Source organism: Trematomus bernacchii, unplaced genomic scaffold, assembly GCF_902827165.1.
Source record: "Trematomus bernacchii unplaced genomic scaffold, fTreBer1.1, whole genome shotgun sequence".
Lineage (NCBI taxonomy): Eukaryota > Metazoa > Chordata > Actinopteri > Perciformes > Nototheniidae > Trematomus > Trematomus bernacchii.
Window position 1 is genome coordinate 115,289 of NW_022987762.1, and position 26,970 is coordinate 142,258.

A 26,970-nucleotide genomic window follows, 5' to 3' on the forward strand; every position below is an offset into this window, starting at 1 on the left:
TGCGTCGGTCTCGCTCATCTGAAACAAGCCTAATGTCCAAGCGTTTCCTGTTTACGGTCGTTTGATTCTCTGTTTTGAGAATAATAAAATAAGATAATAAAAATGATAAAATAATAAAATATAATAAAATAAAAATGATGAAATAAAAATTCTAATAAGACAATAATAATAATAACAATAATAATAATAAAACAATAAATAAAATAACAATATATAATTCAATCACAATAACTAATTTGAAAAAAAATATATAAATAAATGTGGATATCTTTTTACTGAAATGTCTCCTTATGTAACTAAATAATTCCCAATGTGGGATCAATAACGTTTAACGTGTTAATACTTCATTGCTTGTTTGTTTGTTTGTTTGTTGACAGCATGTAAAGTGGCCTTTGGTCCCTTGAAAGGCGCTATAAAAATGTAATCTATTGTTATTATTATTATTATTGATAAGGTATTTGGCTCCCTCTGGCGGTCACTAAGTGTACTCTGCCACCTCACATTTTGCAACAGTACTAGTGTCTTTACGGCAGTTCACCACAACATCAGACATCATGGCCTCGGCAGCTCCGGAGGATTTACCGGAGAACCGGGGGGGTTTAGCGGCCTCCGGGACACCGGGGGAGACACCGGCATTGCAGGATCCAGTAAAACAACCTTCGTTCAGGTGAGTTAGCACCGGGAGCTAACAAGAGCTATCGGGAGCTAATGGGAGCTAACTGGAGCTAACTGGAGCTAACTGGAGCTAACTGGAGCTGATGCGACCTAGCTGCTTCTGCCAGGGGTAAAAACAGTATAAAAACAGTATAAATATAGTATTAAAAACTGTATTCAAACCGTGTTTAAAACGGTATGAAAACAGTATCAATATAGTATAAATACAGTTTTAAAAGCCTTCATATAAAACAGTGTTTCAGCACAGGCTGTACAACAAAGGTGATTCAATAAATACACGCTGGTCCAAGTTACTGGGAGATATTAGTAGATGACAAGTTAGAGCAGGCGCTGTGGGAATTGTAATCTTTTATAGTGTGTTGACTACAGACGTCACAATTAGGTGGCCTTTCTTATGAAAACAAAAATACTGGCTCTAACACGTATATAACCTAAGATTCTCGTAGACTGGAATCTTAAGTTCTTGAGTAAATGTACTTAGTTACTTCTCACCTCTGCTATGAACCTACGTAGTAGCTGTACATTTGTTTTGTTGTGTCTTTCGGTTGTATTGAGTTGTCTTGATTGATCATGAAAGTGTTCTCAAAGCTGGTAAAGGTGCAGCTAGTTTGAATGACTTTGTATACTGTAGGGTAGCTTGTGAATTTACTCCAGGTGGAACTAAAGTCTGATTTAACACTTGATTATATTTCACATCACACATCCACATCTGTAAAGTAACTAAAGGTATTAAATACATGGAGTGGAGTAAAAGTACACCATTTACCTCTGAACTGTTCTAAAAGTACAAAGTAGCATTAAATGGAAATACTCAAGTAAAGTAAAAGTACCTCTAAATAGTACTTAAGTACAGTTCTTGAGTAAATGTACTTAGTTACTTCTCACCTCTGCTATGAACCTTTTTGTGCTTTTAGCTACAAAAACCAAGTAAGTGTGTTGCTGAATTTAGCGGAGAAATACAGAGAAGTGAAATGATTTGAATCAAATTGTTACAGCTCAAATGCATTGCAATGACTTAAACTGGAAGAGTAGGAAAAATAGTGAAGAAGCTTAATATTTAAAAGAAAAGGTTTAAAAAAGGTATAAACAACAACATGTATAGCCTCAATGTCCTGAAATAGCTGAGTAAGTTAATAGTGGAATGGTTTGTGCAGCTGAAAGTAGGCTGAAGGAGTTAGATATTAAATGTAAGTAGTAGTGAATGCATTTTACATCTCTTACAGCAGAGTCACCCACAATCAGAGTTTCAGGCCTAGTCGTTAGCTTTCCCTCTAGCCTTTTACTTTTGGAGTAGCTATTGGTCCTTACCCTGCTGTGTGAAGAGGACAGGTTATCCAGCTCATCAGAAAGAGATCTCCGGTTCTGTGTCAGTGGAGCGTATCTGTTCTGGATTGGCACACTTGGTGGTTTAGGAGGATTGTTTGTAGTTCTCCCTTTAGCAGCTGTCCACGGCTGCTTCCTAGTATGAATAGGGGTTGAAGAGGCGCTCTTCCTGGGTGATAACAATGCAGGCCAGCCGGTCGCATTACAGATTTCAGAGCGCTGGGCTCTGCCTGTTATTCGTTCTCCCAAATCCCATGGAAATTATTTACTCTTCGGCCTTGCACCCAGAGAGTTCGAGGGAGGACTACCACTTGTAGATTTATTACCCGGTACACAGCCCTGCTGTTCCTTGGAATCCTTGTAGCTGCTAGCTAGCTGTAAGTTAGCATGCCCTTTTCCATTCTTTTGCACTGGTAAAGTGGTGTCATTCCAACCTAGTCCATTCACTTCCACGTTAACTTCCAACCGTTGCATTTTCATTTCCAACACTGCCATCTTCTGTAGAAGTTTGTGGAAGTCATCTGTAGAGAGCGGAGGCATTTTGCTGCTAACTAGCTAAATAGCATGCAGTACCAGGCTTTAGCTGTTGTTAGGCCACGCTACTGTAGGAGTGAGGTCGTCGTAAAAATATTGAAATATGGCTGAAACCCTTCATCTATTTACGAAGAATAACTGTCCCAGTGATAAGTTAATGTCCAGGAGCCGCTGCTCGAAGTTATCAGAAAAGAAAAATAGGAAAATCAGCATGAAAAAGTAAGCAGAGGCAAGAGCAAGCAGAAAAACGTCTGCACTGTAAGAAGCAGGAAGCAGTGAATCTCCAACGAACGGATATTCGGGTACAGCCCTAGTGTGATCCCTACAGAGATGGAGTACTCAAGTCCTGGACTCGGACTCGAGTGCCGATTTTCGGGACTCGTGACTCGACTCGGACTCGCGACTCGACTCGGACTCGCGACTCGACTCGGACTCGCTCACTGATTGACGCGACTCGGACTTGGACTCGAGAATTCTCGCACACGATGACTTGGACTCGGACTCGTGAATTATCGCGTATGCTGACTTGGACTCAGACTCGTGAATTATCGCGTACGCTGACTTGGACTCGGACTCGTGAATTTTTCCCCCCACGATGACTCGGACTCCACTTGTACATTGAAGCTCCGACTTGGACTCGGACTCGGACTATGGAGTCTGATGTCCTCTATCCTGGCGTGTGCACCGGCTGCGAGGCGAGTTCACGTACTGGGCCCCGCTATTCCAGTCTAAAGATGTCTAGAGACACACCCCGCATCGTGCTGTATGCTTTCACACATTCTGCTTCCACATTGGGAAAGAGCAGCGCAAAATGCTCTCTGTGGAAACAATATTGAAGAGAAGGCTCCGTAACACATTACTCTAAACATCGAGTTCAGACATATAGGCTGTCTTGAACACTATCATCAGAGTAACGTGATCTAATCAATAAATAAAGATTCAGCCGATAACACGAAAGCACATGGCTACTTAACATGCAGAATGAAGTAATTTTGCATGCTAAGTAGCCATGTGCTTTCTGGGGCTAAATCTTTATCAGTAAACCGATTTAACCGGTAAAAGTTCCTTCAAAATAAGAGTCCCGATCTTATTACTATCAAAATAAAAGTGCAAAACGAATACTTTACCATAGGAAAATATTGGCATACAAATATAATCACTTCTCTAAAAGGTAACTCATTTTAAATATAGTTTATTTATATATAATAATAATAATATTAATATTAGTAATAAGCTTTATATTTGTATAGCACCTATTACAAGAATTGTAGCCAAACTGGCTTCACAGCAGTTCAATAGACAGATTAGTATAACATGACAGGATGAAAGCAATGTAGAGGAGCAGCTACATTTCAACACATATATCCACGAAGATTAATACATGAAGACTTGTGACTCGGACTTGACTTGGACTCTTCTTAGGTGACTCGGACATGGACTCGGACTCGAACACAGGTAATTATGACTCGGACTCGGACTCGACTCGGACACTCCTTGGGTGACTCGGACTCGACTACGACTCTCCCTTGGTGACTCGGACTTGGACTCTGACTCGAAGAGTGGTGACTCGAGAGTGACTTGGACTCGTGAATTGGTGACTTGACTACAACACTGGATCCCTAACATACTGTTGGAACCAAGGTAACACAGTCTCCAGGCGACATTGCTTCATGTCCCCGAGCACTATTGCCGGTGCATCGGGGCGGCTGAGTTGCAGCTCGTGAACACGGTCAGCGATGGAGCCGGCCGCCATTGACGCTCTGTCGCTGGGAGGCACGTAAACAACAAACAGTAAAATACACCCGAATTCTCTAGGCAGATTAGAGGATGAAAGGGTCTTAACGTCATGCCAAGAATTTCTACTTTGGGATTGCAGGTTTTACATCTTACTGAGTATGATCGGCACCACAGATCATTGATATACACACAAATAACGCCTCCTCTGGTTTTCCCCGAGTTTGCATCGCTGTCTGCTCGAACAAGGGTGAATCCGGGTACCTCAAAGAGAGATTCAAGCATTGTAGATTGTAGCCAACTCTCCGTGAAACATAATAAAGAGGCCTGACGATATTCATGACGGTACCTTGTGTATGTCCTTAGTGTGTCCACTTTGTTGCTCAATGAGCGCAGGTTTGTGAGAATGATGGATGGAAGTGGTGGCCGGCTGAATCTCCGCCGTAGGCGACTCTGAACGCCTCCCCTCCTTCCTCCCCTCTTTTTCCTGGTGTTTCTAAGCGGCTCCCGAGGGATGTCATCCAATATTGAAGAGCACAGATGGCTTGATGTATTCGTATGAGGCTGATCGCATTGTAGCTCCAGCATAGCCTCACGGCTGTAGCAGCGTAGAGGCCCGGGCTCCTCGCACGAACCTGTTTGTGCTGTCACTCAGTTGTGTCTTGGAAAGTTGTATGGCCAGACATGGTCTGCAGAAGGCAAATGTAATCCACAGGATCAAAAGCATGGTCTCTCAAAATGATGTTTCATACAGACACAACAACGTTTAGACAATAATTAGACCAAACAAACAAAAACAAAACACAAGACGAACGGAGCATACTGAGACGCGCAGTGACAGGATGCCGTTTCCCTCTGTCTCCTGTATATACCAGAGGTGGGAGTAAGTCATACATGTGCAAGTCTCAAGTTACTGGGGTGAGTCAAGCAAGTCAAGTCATACCAAATTCTGATGAATAACCCCAGTTTCCACATTTATATCAGTTAGAAGACATTGGTTATGAAGAGTAGAGTTTTATTTTCAACATTAGCAACAATGGAGAGTGGGGCTCTGAAATCATAAAACAGGTAATATGGGGAAGAATCAGGCAGTTGAATGTGTGTGTGTGTGTGTAGAGGTGTGTGTTGTTAAAACGTAGCAGCCTGCGGTTGCTCTTTAGCTGTTCTAATGAAGGTAAACACAGTGAAGTAAACAGTAAAAGGCACAGCTCTTTGCAGCTGGTGCTGCTCTTCTCAGATTCTGCTGAGTTACACGTTACTGTCTCCTGGTGCTGCAGAGATTTTATGAAGTGAAGGAGGTTTTCCTTCTATAAAACAGCTGTGGGCAGCAGATACTGTGAGAGTCACGGACATTAATTCTTAGATCAAGGCAGACTGGTTCACAGACTCTCCTGTTTTGCCGATCCGGTGCTTAAACAAATAGCTCTCCTGGCCGAAATGTCCCTAAAATGAAGTCCGACTTCGAAATATATCTCAAATAATGTATGCACTGCCATTTCCCCACATAAACATAACAGTCTGCAATGAAACGTCCTTCTCCTGTGCGCTCCACTTCCTACTTGGCACACCGGTAACTTTCTCCTGCGAACAAGTTACTGTCTCTCACTCCTTTCTTTCATTGCCCTTTAGGGGCTTCGTACAATGCAAATGCAAATACTTTATTTTAGAAAGTAAAGTCCTTTCGAGTCATCTGTCTCAAGGTTTTTTTTTTAGGCGGAGGTAAGAATTTACACTTTTTTACTATGTTCCAGAGGTGGGACCAAGTCATTGTTTTGCAAGTCCGAGTCAAGTCTCAAGTCTTTGCGCTCAAGTCCGAGTCAAGTCTCAAGTCTTTGCGCTCAAGTCCGAGTCAAGTCTCAAGTCTTTGCGCTCAAGTCCGAGTCAAGTCTCAAGTCAGGTTGGGCAAGTTCAAGTCAAGTCCCAAGTCCTAAACTTTGAAAACCGAGTCTTTAACAAGTCATCATGTGCTTTTCAACATAACAGTTGCATAAACATAAAATGAAGTAACAGTTTCATTCAGCCACACAATTTGTGTGCTTTTTATTATTATGAAAAATGATGTCAAGTGTGTGTTTGTTGTTGTCAGACAGAGTGAGTGAGTGAAAAACACAAGTTATAGATGCATCAATCTCAGGGTCCAAGAGACCAAATTTGCCCAAATTAAGCGACAGGCTGAGAAACATAACAGTTGCATAAACATAACATGAAGTAACAGTTTCATTCACCCACACTTTTGCTATTATCTCGGGGCCCTATAATGCATTGCATTTGCAAAAGACCAAATTGGTCAATAGTCGGTCACTCATTTGTGCACGATGGGGTCGCAGGATGATGCCACCATGGCTAAAAACTCGCTCCACCGGAGCACTGGAGGCAGGCACTGCCAAAACTCTGATGACCACTTTGAACAGCGAAGGAAGAACCTTCATGTTCATTGCCCAGAACAAAAGGACATTCTGTCCGTCAGCGATGTGGAGATAGTGACTTAGCTGCAGTGCTGGAGTGGTCCCAACATCCTTCTTCTTCCTCTTATGGTAGGCAGCAAACAGCCCTTCACCTTGTCCAAGGCTCTCTTGCTCTTCCTCATCAACACAAGGCGTAGGTTGCTCTGTCTCCACAGCCTCTCGCAGGATCAGTTCTGGCAAAACATGTAAACACAAAACAAAAAAGACACAAAAGAGCCCTTATTATATTTTGTATTGGTGATGCAGTAGGTTCAACTGAACACATATTATTGTTGCAATCAATTAAAAGGAAATTATGAGTAAAATAGTAATAATAAACTCAATTAAGTTTACCTTTCACATGTTGTCGAACCTCAGCTTTGACCTCAAGACTGACCAGCACATGGTGGTCTATCCACATCAGAGAAAAGGCTGGATCCAAAGCAGCTGCTTTGAGGTACACAGGATCTGAAAAGGGGGCAGTTGTTCCATCCTGTGTTAATGTGGCCATTTTCACATTGATGAAAATCCCCCCAAACCTTTTCTTCAGGGACACCTGGAGACTTCTAACCAGGCTGCTGAGGAAACGGACTTGTGGCTTCAGCTTCTCGAGGTGGTGATTTAGGGACAGGACAGATGGAACAACAGAACTGATTGTCACTATCTTTTCCCCTTGTGTCAAATCTGTTGCTTCTCCAAATGGATTCATGATGTCCACCAACTCCTTCAAAACATTCCACTCCCGTGCTGTGAACAACAACTCCTTGTGCCCAGCCTTTTCTAGTACACGGCAAAGCTTCGGATGTTCACAACGGAGTACTGCCTTCACTTGCCTGAGTGTCGAGTTCCATCTTAGATAGATAGATAGATCGTACTTTATTGATCCCAAATTGGGAAATTGTTTTTGTTACAGCAGCATAAAAGGCATTTTACAATAAAACAAAATATACAAGAATAGAAATAAAATAAAATAAAATATAAAATAAAATATAAAATATACATGTCAAAATAGAAAATATACATACAGATATTATATATATATATATATATATACAAATATATATATATTCAAAATATATGGAATTATGGAGTATTAAATATGAAACAGATTATGTGTGAGTAAAAATGTACAAGGTGGTTTTATTTCTAGAGAAACTATGGAGCAGAGAGTTCTCTTCCAGCCAGAGGTGATTTGTTGTACAGTGTTATTGCAGTGGGCAGGAATGTTTTCCAGTATCTGTCCTTGTGGCAGGGGAGCTGCAGCAGTCTGTAGGAGAAGGAGCTCCGTTGACTGTCCAGCTGCAGGTGGAGAGGATGGGTGGGGTTATCCATGATGGACAACAGCCTGTTCAGTGTCCTCCTCTCCACCACAGCTTCAAAGGGTTCCAGCTTGATGCCGATGACTGACCCAGCTTTCCTGATCAGTTTATTGATCCTGCTGGTGTCACCGGCTCTGATGCTGCCCCCCCAGCAGACCGCAGCAAAGAAGAGTGCACTAGCCACAACAGACTGATAGAAGATCTCCAGCATCTTACTGCATACGTTGAAGGATCTCAGCTTCCTCAGAAAATAGAGTCTGCTCATCCCCTTCTTGTACACAGCGTCAGTGTTGATCCTCCAGTTCAGCCCATTGTCTAAGTGCACTCCCAGGTACTTGTAGACCTCCACAACTGCCACATCCTCTCCCAGAATGCACAGGGGCAGAGGAGGAGATGTCCTCTTCCTCCTGAAATCAATGACCATCTCTCTGGTCTTGGCCACATTCAGAAGCAGATGATTTCTTCCAGTCCACTCAACAAAATCACCCACCAGCGCTCTGTACTCCTCCTCCCGTCCATCCCTTATACACCCTACCACTGCAGAGTCATCCGAAAACTTCTGCAGGTGGCATGACTCTGAGTTGTATAGAAAGTCAGAGGTGTATAAGGTGAACAGGAAAGGAGACAGCACAGTCCCCTGTGGGGCTCCAATACTACCAACCACCACATCAGACAGCACACTGCCCAGCCGGACGTACTGTGGTCTGTCCGTGAGGTAGTTGGTAATCCAGGAGATGGTGGACGAGTTTACCCTCATAGCCTGCAGCTTGTCACTCAGTAGCCGAGGCTGGATCGTGTTGAATGCACTGGAGAAATCAAAAAAGGTGATTCTCACAGTGCAACCCGATCCATTCAGGTATGAGTGAGCACGCTGCAGCAGGTAAATAATGGCATCGTCCACCCCCAGGTGAGGCTGGTAGGCAAATTGCAGAGGGTCAAGGAATGATCTCACCTGCGGTCTGAGATGGGCCAAGACCAGTCTCTCAAGCACCTTCATCACATGAGATGTGAGTGCTACAGGGCGATAGTCATTGAGCCCAGAAGGAGTTGTCTTTTTAGGGACCGGAACAACGCATGATGTCTTCCACAGCACCGGGATGGTCTCCAAGTGCAGGCTCAGGTTGAATATATACTGGAGAACAGGAGCCAGCTGGCGTGCACAGGTCCTCAGGACCCTGGGGCTGATACCATCAGGGCCAGCAGCCTTGCCTTGGTGGAGTTTTTCCATCTGACTCTGGACCTGTCCTGTGCTCACAGTAAAGCGGGGGGGGGGGGCTTGATGGCAGGGGGGATAGAGGGGGGGGGGGGCTGAGGCAAGATGAGCAGAGGGGGGGGGGGGGGGTCAGCGGCAATGGGAGCAGAGGGGGGGTGCAGAAGCCAGGCTGGGTGGTGGAGGAGAGGTGTGAAGTGTAGGTGGTGAGCAGAGGGGGGATGTTGACGCCAGGCTGAGAGGAGGAGGTGAGGTGAGAAGAGGAAGTGGAGGAGACAGCAGCGGGCGGAGAGCTAAACCTATTGAAGAAGGTGTTCAGCTCGTTGGCCCTCTCCAGGGTGCCCACAGTCAGTCTGTCTCTCCCTTTGAAGCCAGTGATAGCCTTCATCCCAGCCCAGACATCCCTGCTATTGTTCTGCTGGAGCTTAGTCTCCAGCTTCTTCCTGTACGAATCTCTGCCCCTCCTCAAATTGTCTCTCAGTTGATGCTGGATACTCTTTAGCATTGATTTGTCCCCAGACTTAAACGCTTCCTTTTTCTTATTTAAAAGAGTTTTCAGGTCACTAGTAATCCAGGGTTTATTATTGGGGAAACAGTTGACAGTTTTAGCCGGTAATATTGTTTGTTCACAGAAGTTGATGTATTCTGTGATGCAGTCAGTCATATTATTGATGTCCTCTCCATGTGGCACACAAAGCACGTCCCAGTCAGTGGTCTCGAAGCAGTCCTGTAGAGCCTCATTAGCCCCTGGAGTCCATTTCCTCACAGTCCTGGTGGATACAGGCTGCCTCTGCACCAGAGGGACATATTTAGGAGCCAAAAAGACGAGGTTGTGGTCAGATCTGCCCAGGGGGGGGGAGGGCAGTGGCACAATATGCATTCTTGGTATTTGCATATAGAAGATCCAGAGTATTATTTCCCCTGGTGGGGCATTTCACATACTGAGTGAATGTAGGCAGAGATTTGTCCAGTTTTGCACGGTTAAAATCCCCAGTTATTGTTATGAATGCATTTGGGTGAAGAGTTTGGAGTTTGGCCACAGAGGAGTGAATGACGTCACCAGCCACCTCCGCGTCCGCGTTCGGTGGAATATAGACAGCAACTACGATGACAGAATAAAGTTCTCTAGGTAGATAAAATGGACGTAATCCCACAGCTAGCAGTTCAATGTCCGGGCTACAGAAACGCTCCTTCACAGTAACATGTCCAGGATTACACCATCGTTCGTTCACATACAGTGCAATCCCTCCTCCTTTCTTTTTACCGCTCAGAATAACGTCCCTGTCCGCCCGAACACTCGTGAAGCCGGGAAGAGCCGTGTTATTATCCGGGATGAGCGAGTGCAACCAAGTCTCGGTAAAACACATGATGCTACACTCACGGTATTCCCACTGCGTCTTCGTCAGCACGCGGAGCTCGTCCATCTTATTCCCCAAAGACCTCACGTTCCCCATTATGATGGCCGGTACACAGGGTTTGTACCTCATCTTCTTCTTCATCCTCAGCTTGGCCCCAGCTCTGCAGCCCCGCTTGAGCCTCCGAAGCTCCTCCGGGATGTCATGCCTGGCTCCGGGCAGCAGCACGGGTCGGCACAGCGCAATCAGCTGCTCACGCGTGTAAACAATGCCATCACTCCTCTGAGCATGGCTCTCCGACACAAAAAGTGAAAAAAGTAGCAGAAGAATGACCAGAAAACGTTCGAAGTAAAACGTGGCCATAGTTCGCTGCAAAACAAAATAAATATCCAAAGAAAAAAGTACAACTAAGAGAATAAAAGTAAACAAAAAGACAAAGATCAATAAAACACCGGGAGCTGCATGCAACAGGCAGCCACCAGCACGGCGCCTAATAGCATTGTGGTGACAGCAGCAGGGATGCCTCTTTGTTCCCCAAATTCAGCATCAAACACATCTTTAAAAGTTGTGCTTGTATGCAGCAGTGAGCTGAGCTTAGACAACTTTGCAAGAGAAGAGGTTGTTCCTTTTGTTTCCTTCAATCCGTCTCCCACCACCAGCTGCAGTGTGTGCGCAAAACACTGCAAGCGCTGTTTTTTTGCCATGGCAGCATCTACTGTTTCCTGATCTTCAAGGGAAAGGTCATGCCATAGCTCTGGGTCATCAAGATCATCCTCTTCATCAACATCTTCATCTTCTTGCTCCGTTGGGAAGCACACAGTGAACGCTTTGCGCATGTTGGCGGCATTGTCACTAATAATGTAGTCTATCTTGTTTTTAATGCTGTACTCATCACATATAGCCTCAAATTGCTCACAGATTCTTTCAGCTGTGTGTGTGTGTGTGTGTGTGTGTGTGTGTGTGTGTGTGTGTGTGTGTGTGTGTGTGTGTGTGTGTGTGGTGTGTGTGTGGTGTGTGTGTGTGTGTGTGTGTGTGGTGTGTGTGTGTGAATGGTGTGTGTGTGTGTGTGGTGGTGTTGTGTGTGTGTGTGTGTGTGTGTGTGTGTGTGTGTGTGTGTGTGTGTGTGTGTGTGTGTGTGTGTGTGTGTGTGTGTGTGTGTGTGTGTGTGTTGTGTGTGTGTGTGTGTGTGTGTGTGTGAGATTGATTGATTGATTGATTGATTGATTGATTGATTGATTGATTGATTGATTGATTGATTGATTGATTGATTGATTGATTGATTGATTGATTGATTGATTGATTGATTGATTGATTGATTGATTGATTGATTGATTGATTGATTGATTGATTGCTTGATTGATTGATTGCTTGCTTGCTTGCTTGTATATTGGGTACAGTACAGTACAGCTCAAAACATACAATTGTTAAGGGGATGCAGACCAGAGAAAGACTTTCGTCTTGTTTACATCAGGGGTCCCCCATTTCCAATTCATCATATCATTTAAGACATATTTGACATACAGATGGCTTATTTACAATTTACATACAGGTGGTTTTTTACATACAGATGGCTTATTTACAATTTTCATTTTAGATTTCGTTCTAATACATCCTAACCGGACATTTAAGACATACCAAGTCTACAGATATACAGTTAGTAACAGAGTCTAAAATGCGAGTATATACATAGATGGGGGGGGAAGCTGTCCATTGTACGACAGGTTGAGATTTGTACCATTACCGGGGCCAGTTTTGCAATGCTTTCCCCCGAAGGTGCTCTTTAAGAGAGGTTTTGAAGGTAAGTATAGTTTTACTTTCCTTTACAGTTGTGGGAAGAGCGTTCCACCTTGATGTGGCATAATTGCGAAACGTGTATTCCCCTTTTTTTGTGCCAAATCTGGGTTTTACATGATTTGTGGAGCTCCCTCTGGTGTTATGATCATGGTATTCCTTGACCTTTGGGAAGAATTTTGACATGTACATGGGTACCATAGAGGTGTAGTGGATCTTGTAGACCAGGCCCATTGCAAGTAGCTGTACTCTGTCATCTACTCTAAGCCATCCTAGGTTGTCAAAGTGGGCAGAGGTGAGGTGGGTTCTAGATGAAAGGTCAAGCAGTAGTCTGACCAGTTTATTTTGCGATGTTTGAAGTTTTATTTTTAGCGCCTTGGAGGTGCTATGGTACCATGACGTGCAAGCATAGTCATAGTACCCTTGAATGAGTGCTCCTGCCAGAGTTTTCAGGGTGTTTTTGTTTACCAGAGAGGAGATCCGGTATAGGAATCTAGTTCTTTGATTGACTTTTTTTATTACATTGGATGCCATTTTGTCACAGGAGAGGTTTGCCTCAAGAATAGATCCTAGGTATGTAATTTCCTTCTTACTTGTGACAATAATGTCACCCACTGCAACTGAGAAGTCGTCGGATTTGCTGAGATTATGTTTCGAACCGAAGAGAATGGACTCTGTTTTACCCAGGTGTAATGATAATTTATTATCGGCGAGCCAGGTGCAGATTCTGCCGAGCTCGGAGCTGAGGGTTTTTTCAACCTGCAATCTGCTCCTGTCAGAGACCAGCAGGGCTGAGTCGTCCGCGAACAGGAACAAGTTGCAGTCACATGCTGATGACATGTCATTTGCATAAATTAGGAACAGTAACGGACCTAATATGCTTCCTTGTGGAACACCACAGCTCACTGGGAGGGGGGGGGACAGAGTACCGTTTACCTCCACCATCTGTTCTCTCCCCTCCAGGTAGGATTGCATCCAGCTCACCGATAGTTTATCAAAACCAATTGCTTTTAGCTTGTCAATCAGAATGGGGTGATTGACAGTGTCGAAAGCCTTTTGTAGGTCCAGCATCACCATGCCGCAGTATTTACCCTCGTCCACCTCTTGTTTGATGTGGTCGTTCAAATAAAGAAGGCATGTGTCAGTGGAGTGGGATGTTCTAAAGCCAGATTGAAATTCATAGATTAGTTTCTTTTCTGCGAGGTACTTTTCGACCTGTTCATATACTATTTTTTCCATGACTTTCGAGATGGAGGTAAGTATAGAAACAGGGCGGTAGTTGCCTGGGTCCAATTTGCTGCCCTTTTTGTGCAGGGGGGTTACTCTTGCAATTTTGAAGTCTTTGGGTACTTTTCCCTGTTTTATGGAGAGGTTAATTATGTGAGCTATGACTGGTGAGATGGCGGTTGCTGTGTCTCTGAGGAATTTGGAGGGGATATTGTCGTGGCCAGTGGCCTTGTTAGGTTTGAGGGCGCTCAGTTTAATGAGTACCTCTGCTGTGTGTGTGTGTGTGTGTGTGTGTGTGTGTGTGTGTGTGTGTGTGTGTGTGTGTGTGTGTGTGTGTGTGTGTGTGTGTGTGTGTGTGTGTGTGTGTGTGTGTGTGTGTGTGTGTGTGTGTGTGTGTGTGTGTGTGTGTGTGTGTGTGTGTGTGTGTGTGTGTGTGTGTGTGTGTGTGTGTGTGTGTGTGTGTGTGTGTGTGTGTGTGCCTTTGAAGCGGTCGCAGGCCAGGAGATTGGATTTCAGCTCTATCCTCTCTTCATCCTTCTCTAAATAGTGTGCAGTAACACCAAGGAATCCCCTCATCTTTCTGTCAGACCAAATGTCCACAGTGACTGAGACATGATTTATATTGCTCATCCGGGTTTTTAATTTTAAACGTCTTTCCACAGCAAGGTTCTCTACTTTCACAGTCAGTGTCCTGCGACAAACTGGCCTGTACTTTCTGTCAATTACTGTCAGAAAGTGGCGAAAACTTTTATTTTCAATAATTGACAGGGGCAAGCTGCAATCGACAGCTAAGTCGGACAGTATTGCATTGGTGATAGCTTTCTGCTGTGGATGAGTCATGCTGTACTGTCCATCTTGGTTGCCAAAAAACTGTGATACTGAAGGTTGTTGTGCATCATCTGTAATGCTTTTGTTCCTCTGGTATTCTTCATATCTGTAAAAAGGTAAACATATGAAGAAAACAACAATTAGTAAATGCATTGTTGTTTTTTCTCGAATTGCAGATCAAACTGCTCTTTAATAGTCACATTAATAATTGAATAATCAATTTTCTCTCTGCTGGTAAAGTAACGTGTTTTTATTTTATTTTAAGAGGGATCAGTAAGGTTAGGCTACTGTGACTGTCAGCAGGAATTTATTAATAAGATCCCTGATGTTAAGTTAATGCAACGTTAATCTTAAGAATGTTTATTTCCACTGTGTACAGTATGTTATAAGGGACCCCACAATCTATTTTTATTTGTATTTAATATTGTACCTAATCATTTTCTAATGTCATTCACATCTCCATATTGTGTGCTTCGAAGCAGTATTAATATTGTTGTTGTTGCTAGTTTTCACCACAATGTGGCGCCTATGAGTAGACAAGAGAAGAAGAAGTAGAAGAAGAACGTGGCTTCTTCGGTGGATTAAAATAAGTAAGGAGTTTATGGCAGTATTGTATGACGCAGCAAAGAATAAGTGTATGTTCAAAGTTTACTCGTTGTGGGGTTAAAGTGCTGACGAGTGAAGAAAGAGAACCGAATTTCTGAGTGCAACACTACTGTCAGTGAAAATATAGAGGGAACTAGATACCTTTCTGGTCGTTTTTTGTAAATATAAAGGCTATATTTATAGACACAATGATGACTACCTGCTAGACCGTTCCCAGTGCACATAATCAAATCACAACAACTGGATCGCATACGCGGGATATTCATTACTTGTCTCTGGAGAACGGCAACATAACGTTATCCTAGCGGCTTGGCCCCTGTAATGCTAACATATTACATTGTGTATTCAATGCAACCGTATATTTTTAACCATAGACTGTTCATAGAACCCGCATCTATTTAGCTGGATAGACAACAGATATTTAGCTTTTAAGCTAACGTTTGCATGAGATGAACAAACAGCTAATAGTAGACTTGACTTACCGTTCTTTATGCAGTTTCAGATGGCGAACAAAGTTCGAGGTTGTTGCGTCTCCATCTGTGATGTGTGCGGCACAGGTTAAGCATTGTGCCGTTCGCTTTTTGTTTAAAACTGCGTAGTTTTTGTAGCCGAATGCGACTACCTTCGGTATCATTTTTTCGATAGTGCTGGGTCACGCAGCATCACGTGTCATGGTCACGACTCTCTCCTGCAACCTGATTGGTTAATAGCTATATCATGGGGAACTTGCCGAGATTCAACGTTTTGGTTTGTTGCTTCAGTAAATATATTGCGAGGAACTTTTTTTGAATAAATTAAAGTATCAAGTCACCTCAAGTCAGAAGGCTCAAGTCCAAGTCAAGTCCCGAGACATTGGTGTTCAAGTCCAAGTCGAGTCACAAGTGTTTTGTGATTTTGTCAAGTCGAGTCCAAAGTCATCAAATTGGTGACTCGATTCTGACTCGAGTCCAAGTCATGTGACTCGAGTCCACACCTCTGCTATGTTCCATCTGAATTTTCTCTGACACAGAAACATCTATATTGATTCTGACACTTCTACATCCAACTCACAGATGTAACATTGCTTTGAGAAAAAAGATTATTAATTTAACCCTTTTAGAAGTGAAGTTAAAGTCATTTGTTCTGGGCATGTCATTTTCGAGCCTGAAACCTGAAAAACAGGCTTGGGGCTTAACAGGTTAAAGCAGTGATTCTGCTGTTTTTAGTTTATTGTACATTTAATAAATTAAATATGATTAATATGTACATTGTTGTGTCTATACTGACAGGTTTATGTCCATATCTCTGTCTGTTTGTTGACTCCAATGTACACCGTCTAAAAATGACAATTATGACTGAATTAAAACAGTTTGACCTGATTTTAACACTCGTGTAGCCATGTTTGCAGCGCTGCTGACCGGGTAACACTTGAAATACACTCTCCTCTTGAATTAAAACAGGTCCCCCGACTTTAAACACTAATGTGCCCATGATTCAGACACTTATTCATGGGTCAATGTGTTCTCTTTCCCCCCCTGGGTGTGTGTGAGACAAGTGAACAGAGTCAGCCTGCAAACAAGCAGCAGTCTGCTGTCATTTGAAACATGTTCCCCGACTTTTTAACACACTTTTACCCACGTTTTGAGCACTTATTCCTGGGTCAATGTGTTCTCTTCCCCCCCTGGGTGTGTGTATGTCTGCCTGGAAGTGTGATATGCTGCTTAAAGCAGTGATTCTGCTGTTTTTAGTTTATTGTACATTTAATAAATTAAATATGATTAATATGTACATTGTTCTGTCTATACTGACACGTTTATGTCCATAACTCCGTATGTTTATGTCGTCCAATGTACACTGTCTAAAAACGACAATAATGAGTTAATTAAAACATTTTGGCCGCTCATAGACGGCCTGCCATGCGCACCTTGAGTCCCCGGGCCCCCTGACTTAAGCACACTGCCTTGGACAAAACCCCATGTGCATAACTGCCAGACAAGCGTGCCCCATGTAACCTAAAAATATGAAAAGTGTCTGAGTGTCAGGAGTCCGCAGTTGGATGCTTAAGGGCGGACGGTCGACCACCACAAAATCCACCCCTTGTTAGTCTTACCAGGGGCACGAGGTTCTGGAGGGTGTGAATATCTGGGTTTAGTCCGCAGTTGGATGCTTAAGGGCGGACGGTAGACCACCACAAAATCCACCCCTTGTTAGTCTTACCAGGGGCACGAGGTTCTGGAGGGTGTGAATATCTGGGTTTAGTCCGCAGTTGGATGCTTAAGGGCGGACGGTCGACCACCACAAAATCCACCCCTTGTTAGTCTTACCAGGGGCACGAGGTTCTGGAGGGTGTGAATATCTGGGTTTAGTCCGCAGTTGGATGCTTAAGGGCGGACGGTAGACCACCACAAAATCCACCCCTTGTTAGTCTTACCAGGGGCACGAGATTCTGGAGGGTGTGAATATCTGGGTTTAGTCCGTGGGGGAGTGCTTAACTGCGGGGGCCCGGGGACTCATGGTGTGCAAGGTTATGGAGGAGTGCCACTGTTAGGGACTCATGCTGGAGGTCTCCTGCATTTAAACAGATTCACCAGTTTATAACATTACTTTAGCCCTGATCAGAGCCCTGTTTTCTGGGTAAGACAGCGAGGTGCTGTACCCTGGGTCTATGGGTCTCTGAGACCCTGCTAACAGCAGTGATTCTGCTGTTTTTAGCTCATTGTACATTTAACTAATTAAATATTATTAATATGTACATTATCCCGTCTATACTGACACATTTATGTCCATAACTCTGTATGTTTATTGAGTCCAATGTACTTTTGTTGTGTCTGTTGGTTGTATTGAGTTATCTTGTTTTGTGTCAGCTGTAGTTGTGTTGATTATTACAGAGACACAGAAGGAGCGCTGAGAGCAGCATGGAGGAGAACAAAGAGACCCCTGGAGCTCAGGTCAGTGTGCACTTCATCACAATATATTCCTAACACTGTTATCCCCAAATGAAAGATCACAACCTGTTTAGAAAATACAATATGAATTGTTTAATCATTTTAAGATTGGCTTTAATCAATTTTTGCAAATGAATTCTTCCTATATGATACATGGTAATATTTTATTTATGGTAATTTCACATATTTCTCTCCATTCTTCCTTCTGCCAATGGTGTCGTAGTTTCTCGTCTCTCCCGTTGTTGTGCGTACCCATGGGTCAGAGTGTCATCCCGTCAAGTTTTTCATAAATCGCAAAGATTGCTTAGAAAATGGTAGTTTATAAATGAGGCCCCAGGGCACTAACACACACACATCATGGTGACCGGACATCTCCTTCATAAAAGTAATAATAGGGGAATAATTGTGTTCAATGTGTGTATGTGTAGAGGTGCGTGTGGTTAAAACGTAGCAGCCTGCGGTCGCTCTTTAGCTGTTCTAATGAAGGTAAACACAGTGAAGTAAACCGTAAAAGGCACAGCTCTTTGCAGCTGGTGCTGCTCTTCTCAGATTCTGCTGAGTTACACGTTACTGCCTCCTGGTGCTGCAGAGATTTCATGAAGTGAAGGAGGTACTGCCCGGCTCTGGGGCTATAACAAAAACCGGAGAGCCGAGACGAGGTGCGACAATATAACAATAATTTAAACAAATAAATGAGAGAAGCCAGCAACAGGTCCCCCGAGGCTGGCACGGAGAGTGTGCCCAGAGGAATGAGAGCGAGAGCCAAATGTCCCTAAAAAGAAGTCAGAGTTCTAAATATATCTAAAGTAATGTATGCACTGCCATTTCCCCACATAAACATAACAGTCTGCAATGAAACGTCCTTCTCCTGTGCGCTCCACTTCCTACTTGGCGCACCGGTAACTTTCTCCTGCGAACGAGTTACTGGGTGTTTCTCAATCGCGAGTACGCTTGCTTGGTAGCACATGTCTGCCGAGCATCTAGCTTCAGAAGCGAGTCAAGAATACTTCCTGGCATTCGGAAAACAAAGAGTGGAACAGGCTAGCAAGTGTGCAGGTGTGCGTCATATGAGAGGCCCCGCCTTACATCTTCCGCCACAGATTTGGGGAAATTGGTCCGTGCGCAAAGCATTGTGGGGATTTTAAGACCGCGGAGTCTACTCATGTGCAGCCTCGATATTTCTCCAAACGGAGTACGCCGGGCTCGGTAGATTTCTAAGTATGCTGGAGATTGGAACAGTACTTTGGCGGCACTCGATGACGTAGTATGCTTGAAATAATGGCTCTGAAGCAGCTTTACTCGCGATTGAGAAACACCCCCAGTCTCTCACTCCTTTCTTTCATTGCCCTTTAGGGGCTTCGTACAATGCAAATGCAAATATTTTATTTTAAAAAGTAAAGTCCTTTAGAGTCATCTGTCTCAAGCCTAAGTCAAGTCTCAAGTCGTGAATACCGATGTCCGGCAGTGGCTCAGTCAGTAGGGGCTTGGACTGTGAGCCGTAGGGTCGTCGGTTCAAGTCCCCGAATAGACCTAAATATGGAGTGTGGACTGCTACTTGGAGAGGTCCCAGTTCACCTCCTGGGCCATGCCGTGGTGCCCTTGAGCAAGGCACCGGACAACCCCCTTCCCCCCCCACTCCAATTGCTCCCCGGGCGCTGTACAATAGCTGCCCACTGCTCCTAGTACTAGACTCCTGGTACTAGGATGGGTTAAATGCAGAGGCCAAATTTCACTGTGTGTGCTGTGTGCTCTGCATGTGTGACCATTAAAGAGGGGTTTCATCCCTCCGATTCTATCTACCAAGTCATGTGACTCAAGTCAAGTCATGTGACTCGAATCCCCCACCTCTGGTTTATACTGTGGTTAGAATGTTGCTGTATTACTGTATCAAATATAATACAAATATAATAAACACAAACTGTAAAAGTAGTATTTTATTAACTGAAGGTTTGTATTAAGTGAGTTTTTATTGTGTTAACTAGGGTTGGATATCGTTTGGATTTTAACGATTCTGCTTTTCGATTCCGGTTCTTTTCGGTTCTCGATTCCGGTTCTTTGAGAGGATAAAAATAAGTCCCATGCCAATTTCACTGGGAGAAAAATATATTTAAGTAAAATCTGTATTCCTATTTACAAATCACTTCATACTGTTTAATTTTGTTGCTGTTATTGAATACTGCAACCTGCCTGGGAGACAGAGTCCAACCACACAGTCTGTGTCCCACTCATGTCCTGCAAGACATATGCTACAGCTGCTCACTGTTTGTAAATAATAATAACTTGAATTTATATAGCGCCTTTCATAACGTCAAGGTCGCTTTACAAAGAAACATAAGGACTGATCAGGGTTGATTTGAAGATGTTGAGAGAAGGTGTGTGTGTGTGTGTGTGTGTGTTACAGAGGGTGTTTCTCAATCGCGAGTAAAGTTGCTCCAGAGCCACTATTTCAAGCATACTACGTCACCAAGTGCCACCGAAGTACTTTTCCAATGTCCAGCATACTTGGAATTCTAGCGAGCCCGGCGTACTTCGTTTGGAGAAATTTCGAGGCTGCACATGAGTAGACTCCACGGTCTTAAAATCCCCACAATGCTTTGCGCACGGACCAATTTCCCCAAATCTGTGGCGGAAAATGTAAGGCGGGGCTTCTCACGTGATGCACACCTGCACACGTGCTCACCTGTGCCACTCTTTGTTTTCCGAATGCCAGGAAGTATTCTTGCCTCGCTTCTGAAGCAAGACGCTCGCAAGTCATGTGCTACCAAGCAAGCGTACTCGAGATTCAGAAACGCCCAGAGTAGCATTAAATGGAAATACTCAAGTAAAGTAAAAGTACCTCTAAATGGTACTTAAGTACAGTTCTTGAGTAAATGTACTTCTCTCCTCTGTTACGAACCTACGAAGTAGATTTGTTTTGTTGTGTCTGTCGGTTGTATTGAGTTGTCCGGTTTTGTGTCAGCTGTAGTTGTGTTGATTATTACAGAGACACATAACATAACTCCTAGCTAACTCCAAAGTCAAAACTACTGTTAGTGCCTTTGCTAATATAATAAACAACACTCTACAGAAACATTATTAACCCAAATGTGACATATACTGTATGTATGTCTACATTACAGGGGTGGGGGAAATAATCGATACAGCATCGTATCGTGATAATAGCCTTGTTATTCTGTTACACTTTCTCACACACACATAAATACAGCAGTTACACTTTCTCACACACATAAATACAGCAGTTACACTTTCTCACACACACATAAATACAGCCGTTAAACTTTCTCACACACACATAAATACAGCAGTTACACTTTCTCACACACACATAAATACAGCAGTTACACTTTCTCACACACACATAAATACAGCCGTTAAACTTTCTCACACACATAAATACAGCAGTTACACTTTCTCACACACACATAAATACAGCCGTTACACTTTCTCACACACATAAATACAGCAGTTACACTTTCTCACACACACATAAATACAGCAGTTACACTCTCACACACATAAATACAGCAGTTACACTTTCTCACACACACATAAATACAGCAGTTACACTTTCTCACACACATAAATACAGCCGTTACACTTTCTCTCACACACATAAATACAGCAGTTACACTTTCTCACACACACATAAATACAGCAGTTACACTTTCTCTCACACACATAAATACAGCAGTTACACTTTCTCTCACACACATAAATACAGCCGTTACACTTTCTCACACACACATAAATACAGCAGTTACACTTTCTCACACACACATAAATACAGCAGTTACACTTTCTCACACACATAAATACAGCCGTTACACTTTCTCTCACACACATAAATACAGCAGTTACACTTTCTCACACACACATAAATACAGCACAGTGTCTCAACCCGACCTATTTTTTGCAAACTCTTTGAAATAGCTGAATCAATAAATTGGCATAGTTTAAATAAGTTAAAATAAGTCAAGTTAGTCGTCAGTTTGTTTAGCATTTGGCCGTGTAATATACCGGATAATGTGCAGCGAGCCGGTCATTATTGGAAAAAGAAACCCCGACAGTATGATCAGAGGGACGGACGCGAGGCGGAGGGATCTTGATCGGGTGGTTTACGTTTGAGATGTTCCTGCATCACTGTGGTCGAAGGCCTCGTTCATTGTTATGAGAGCCGCTCATTGGCGCATGAAGTCAAAATGGCCTGACATTCTCAAGAGCAAAACGTCACAAATTACCCATCATGCCTTGCTGTCGAGAGCATAGAGCAGGGGTATTCAACTAAAATTCTCATACACATGCAGGTGCTCATTGGTTAGGCTCGGTTAGCCTGCCCTGGAGCGATATTTAGTTTTAATTTTGATCCTGGTCGACTGGTCATATTGGGCTCTGAGACTGCTTATTTTTTGTGACCTCCGTTCTGACTTGAGAGGGAATGTTTGGTCAAACACTTTGTGTTTTGTCTCATAGTGGCGTTTTGGCACTTTTAATGAGCGCCACGGTCTCTGAACAAATGAGACACACTGGTTCTGTGCTCCCAGTGGGCAGGATGAACATGAATGAGTCCGTCCACTCAGGGTTACAAGCTCTGTTCTCACTGTCCACTTTCCTCTTCTTGGAGAGCGCCATGTGTAATTATGTGTCTCTCCCTGTCTGCCGCTAACACGCCTGTTCACTCTCCTCTCCGCTTCTCTCTGCCGCGCTCTCATCTCTTCTTCTGTGTTTCTCTCCCTGTATCGCTCACTCGTCTCTTTCGCCCCCTGTCGGCGGCGGTTCAAATAGAATCGCCCCGTCAAAATTGAGATCCCCTATTAATGTATTGATTATAGGTCCGGGTCCGTATAGGTCTGGGTCCGGATCCGGACCGCGGTCCGCCTGTTGCAGACCCCTGGCATAGAGCATGCCAGTTGAGTTTTCCATTAAGCCCCGCCTCCAATCTCCCTCACTCAGCTCAGTAGAATGAAAGGAGAGAGAAAATACATCTGGATTCAGCTTTTAGCGCATTTTACAACTTTTAAAACCTAATGATTCAAATAAGGGCTATTTAGTTTTATTACTGGGTAGTTTATTTAGTTAAAATATTTACAGACCTCTCATTCCCAATAAAGAACGTTGCTGTGTTTACTTTGGTTAGAATGTTGCTGTATTACTGCATCAAATATAATACAAATATATTAAACACAGTTATATTAGTAAAATAAGTATTTTGTTAAAGGTGGGGTATGTAAGTTTGAGAAACCGGCTCGAGATACACTTTTTGTTATATTCCAAGGAATGCTCTTAACATCCCGATAGCAATGAATATCTGAAGTGCTTTGACAAAAAATCCATAAAAAAATATCATCTGTGGAAGCCGTAGTACTGTAAAAAGCACGACCAATCATCTGCGCCGGCCCGGCTAAAATAACTGGATGGCCTACCTGCCTGTCAGCCTTCCATCTGTGCACAAACTTATCTCGTGCCCTCATTGGTCATGTGCGCGTTCGTGTGTGTTGGAGGAGGGGCTCTGTGAGGAAGTGGCAGATTTTCTCCGGTTGTGTATTTTCGAATTCTAGCGCACTCGAGCCGGTTTCTCAAACTTACCTACCCCACCTTTAACTCAAGGTTTATATTAAGCAAGTTTTTATTGTGTTAACTGTATATGTATTTATGCTTTTTAGATTTACTTTCTCTTATTCTCTGTCCGTCTGTTTTAGAAACCGAAAGGAAGAGAGAGACGTCACAGCTGTCAGCAATGTGACACATCCTTTACATCATCTAAAGATTTAAAGAGCCACCTGTGTATTCACACTGGAGAGAAACCATACAGCTGTGAAGAGTGTGGGAAAACGTTCACTCAATCACATCATCTCAAAACACATCAACGTATTCACACTGGAGAAAAACCGTACAGCTGTAAAGAGTGTGGACAAACGTTCACTCAATCACATCATCTCAAAACACATCACCGTATTCATACTGGAGAAAAACCATACAGCTGTGAAGAGTGTGGGAAAACGTTCACTCAATCACATGCTCTCAAATCACATCACCGTATTCACACTGGAGAACAACCGTACAGCTGTAAAGAGTGTGGGAAAACATTCACTACATCAGGTACTCTAAATTCACATCACCGTATTCACACTGGAGAAAAACCGTACTGGTGTGAAGAGTGTGGGAAAACGTTCAATAGATCAGATGCTCTCCAATCACATCAACGTATTCACACTGGAGAAAAACCATACAGCTGTGAAGAGTGTGGGAAAACATTCACGACATCAAGTGATCTCCAAAAACATCAACGTATTCACACTGGAGAAAAACCGTACTGGTGTGAAGAGTGTGGGAAAACGTTCACTTCATCAAGTCATCTCCAAAAACATCAACGTATTCACACTGGAGAAAAACCGTACTGGTGTGAAGAGTGTGGGAAAACATTCACTACATCAAGTGAACTCCAAAAACATCAACGTATTCACACTGGAGAAAAACCGTACTGGTGTGAAGAGTGTGGGAAAACGTTCACTACATCAAGTAATCTCCAAAGACATAAACATGTTCACACTGGAGAAAAACCATAGTGGTTTTAAGAGTGTGGGAAAACGTTTTCTCAAAGTATTCACCGAATCCATTCTGCATAGTTTTGAACAACTATGAGAGCCAAGCTAGCTGTTTCCTCCTCCTGATGTCCTGAGAGCTGTAGTTATATTTTAAGAGGCGTTCTGAATTGAAGTCTGACTAACAGACTTCAATTCAGAGTCAGTCTTGTTTGATGTCCCTGGACAAGCCCTGAGGTCCTCCTCAGCTTTTTAAATATCCCTAAAATCCCCCTAAATAAAATGGGTGAGGCTTTTCTCCACTACGCTCCCAAACTGTGGAACACCAGGAAATATCAGAGAGGCTCAGTGGACATTTTTAAATGCCAGCTAAAGACACATCTCTTTAGATTAGCTTTTTATTAGCAACCCCCCACTTTAAATGGTGTTTTAGTCTTTATTATTTACCTACTTTTATATTGTTTCATTTATGATATAGGAAGGGTTTTATCTTATATTAGTTATTTAACAGTTTCTTGGTTTCTTTATATTTTTATTAGAATTATGATGTTTTTATTACTATTCATTTAATTTTGTACCTATATGTTCACTTTACTTTATAGGGTTTTATATTGTTGAATCTATTCACCTGTCTTGTGTCTTATCTTTCCGAGATAAATTATATTTTTTTGTACTGTATTTCATTTGTTATTGTCATACCTTTTACCTCCTTGTGTATCTTAACCTGTTAAAATGTTATATTTTGCTGCATGTATCTGTAAAGGTCTTAACGTCTGAGGGGACTTTCTTGTTGTTTATTTTTAACTTGTGATGTGTCGCCATTTTGTAAAACACTTTGAGCTGCACGTGCTGTATGAAAAGTGCTGTATGAAAAGTGCTGTATAAATAAAGCTTTATTATTACAACAGTTTTTTATGTTCTAACCAGCGTTCACACTATGCCAACACAAGGCCACAGAGATGCTGTTTCTCCAATTTAGTTGATGTTTGTAATGGTTCCTGATCTATGAAGAAATGTTTTACTATGCTGTGTTTCAACCATGGTTTTCTAATAGCCTTGTTATTCCTTTTTTTAAATATTATATCTCAACTGCTAGCCTCGTTAAGCTGCATTGAAGGAATTTAGTTTCACTGTTCATTAATCTGCCGAGTAGTTTCTCCAATAATCTGTTTGGTTAATAAAATGTTGTGACTTTAAACTTCTATTGGTATGTTTTCCAAGGATAAACTAACTCTTTGTATGTGTTTTAAAAGTCTCTTAAACACATTACATTCGGTATAAAATCTGCATCAACGTCTGTTAGCAACGTGCAGCTTCTGAGGACCGGAAGCTAGAAACGGACTGCCGCAATGCATCATGGGATTGTAGTTTTTCTTTTAAACATAATTTCACTGCCCCCTGTGGTGAAAAAACGAACAGTATTAAAATAATGAATAATTACATTATTATTAATAATAATAATACTTATAACAATAATAATAATATATAAACATGGGACTGGTATGAAAGATTTTAAACATTGGGAACAATGTTTTAGTTTGTAATAAAAGGCATAAAACACATCCAGTAAAAGATAGGATAAAAGACCATTGAGAAACAGCTACAAACTCACCTCGTCCGCCGACGCCCCAAAAGCCTGTCGGAAAAGGTGAGTCTTTAGCTGCCCCTTAACCTGTTACCCACTGCCCCCCCGGTACCGGGCGGATAAACGCGTCATTTGCAGTAAACAACGTCTAAGGAATCTTAATATTTAATAAACTATGAATGTTTTATATCCATGTAACGGGAAGAAACTCAGCTAACTGATCTTTTTAATTTTTTTTCCCAAGAAAAACCCACAATGCTAACACTGAGCCTCTGAATTAGCCACGAGCGAAAACATGTAACATAAGTGCACCTAAACTCACTCATAACTCCCTTATTACTTATCCTAGATGCACAGCCAACCCATCGATTAGCATCTCCTGGAGACACAGAATCTGGCGGTGCCCACCTCAACACTCAGTGATAAACATTTGCGACGCTATAAACGAAAGTGTACATCATAACATGTGGAGCTAGGTAGCTAGAAACGCTAACATGGCTTACCTTGGTCAGAACTGGTCTTCAATGGCATTAAAACGATAAAAAAACGATGCTGCAGTTAATCCATAGGTTAATCCTATGTATCTGTGCCTTCTTTGAAATTATTTCTGATAATCCATAAGCAATAAAACTGCTTTTTCGTTTCCAAATGTCAGAGCGAGAGATCGGTCCACTCTGCTGCAAAATTACATGCGCGAAGCCCCCACCTCTTCTCTTCACAACGAGTGTGTGTGGGGGACTCCCCCTTCGATTCGATTGGCTCTAACGGTCAGAAAGAGGTGTCAACCATCAAAATCGACCAAGGGGGGCCAGAGATATGGAAAAAAAACAATTTTCACCCAAATCACCTCAGAGGTGGGGTGGTTTTGGCTAAACC

General features: G+C 42.8%; 3 protein-coding genes across 3 annotated transcripts in view; 1 reads left to right on the forward strand and 2 right to left on the reverse strand.

Moving 5' to 3' along the window:
- LOC117496631 (zinc finger protein 501-like) overlaps positions 1-26,970 on the reverse strand; it is a 119,774-nt gene that overhangs the window by 23,460 nt on the left and 69,344 nt on the right. The gene's annotated exons all lie outside the window — the stretch shown is intronic.
- LOC117496635 (zinc finger protein 675-like) lies at positions 276-25,707 on the forward strand. Its single transcript, XM_034148349.1, has 3 exons — positions 276-667; positions 17,914-17,973; positions 23,667-25,707. Exons 2-3 carry the CDS (start codon positions 17,941-17,943, stop codon positions 24,531-24,533), a joined length of 900 nt encoding a protein of 299 aa, XP_034004240.1. The 5' UTR covers positions 276-667; positions 17,914-17,940; the 3' UTR covers positions 24,534-25,707.
- Positions 6,392-7,449, reverse strand: LOC117496636. Its single transcript, XM_034148350.1, has 2 exons — positions 7,065-7,449; positions 6,392-6,904 (listed from the first exon to the last, which is right to left on the reverse strand). Exons 1-2 carry the CDS (start codon positions 7,417-7,419, stop codon positions 6,519-6,521), a joined length of 741 nt encoding a protein of 246 aa, XP_034004241.1. The 5' UTR covers positions 7,420-7,449; the 3' UTR covers positions 6,392-6,518.

Coding starts and splice junctions, on each gene's coding strand:
- LOC117496636 (XM_034148350.1), bottom strand. CDS start 7,419: ATGAATCCATTTGGAGAAGCAACAGATTTGACACAAGGGGAAAAGATA. Junction 6,905..7,064: donor GGTTCGACAACATGTGAAAG/GTAAACTTAATT, acceptor ATGTTTTGCCAG/AACTGATCCTGCGAGAGGCT.
- LOC117496635 (XM_034148349.1), top strand. CDS start 17,941: ATGGAGGAGAACAAAGAGACCCCTGGAGCTCAG. Junction 17,974..23,666: donor AAGAGACCCCTGGAGCTCAG/GTCAGTGTGCAC, acceptor CGTCTGTTTTAG/AAACCGAAAGGAAGAGAGAG.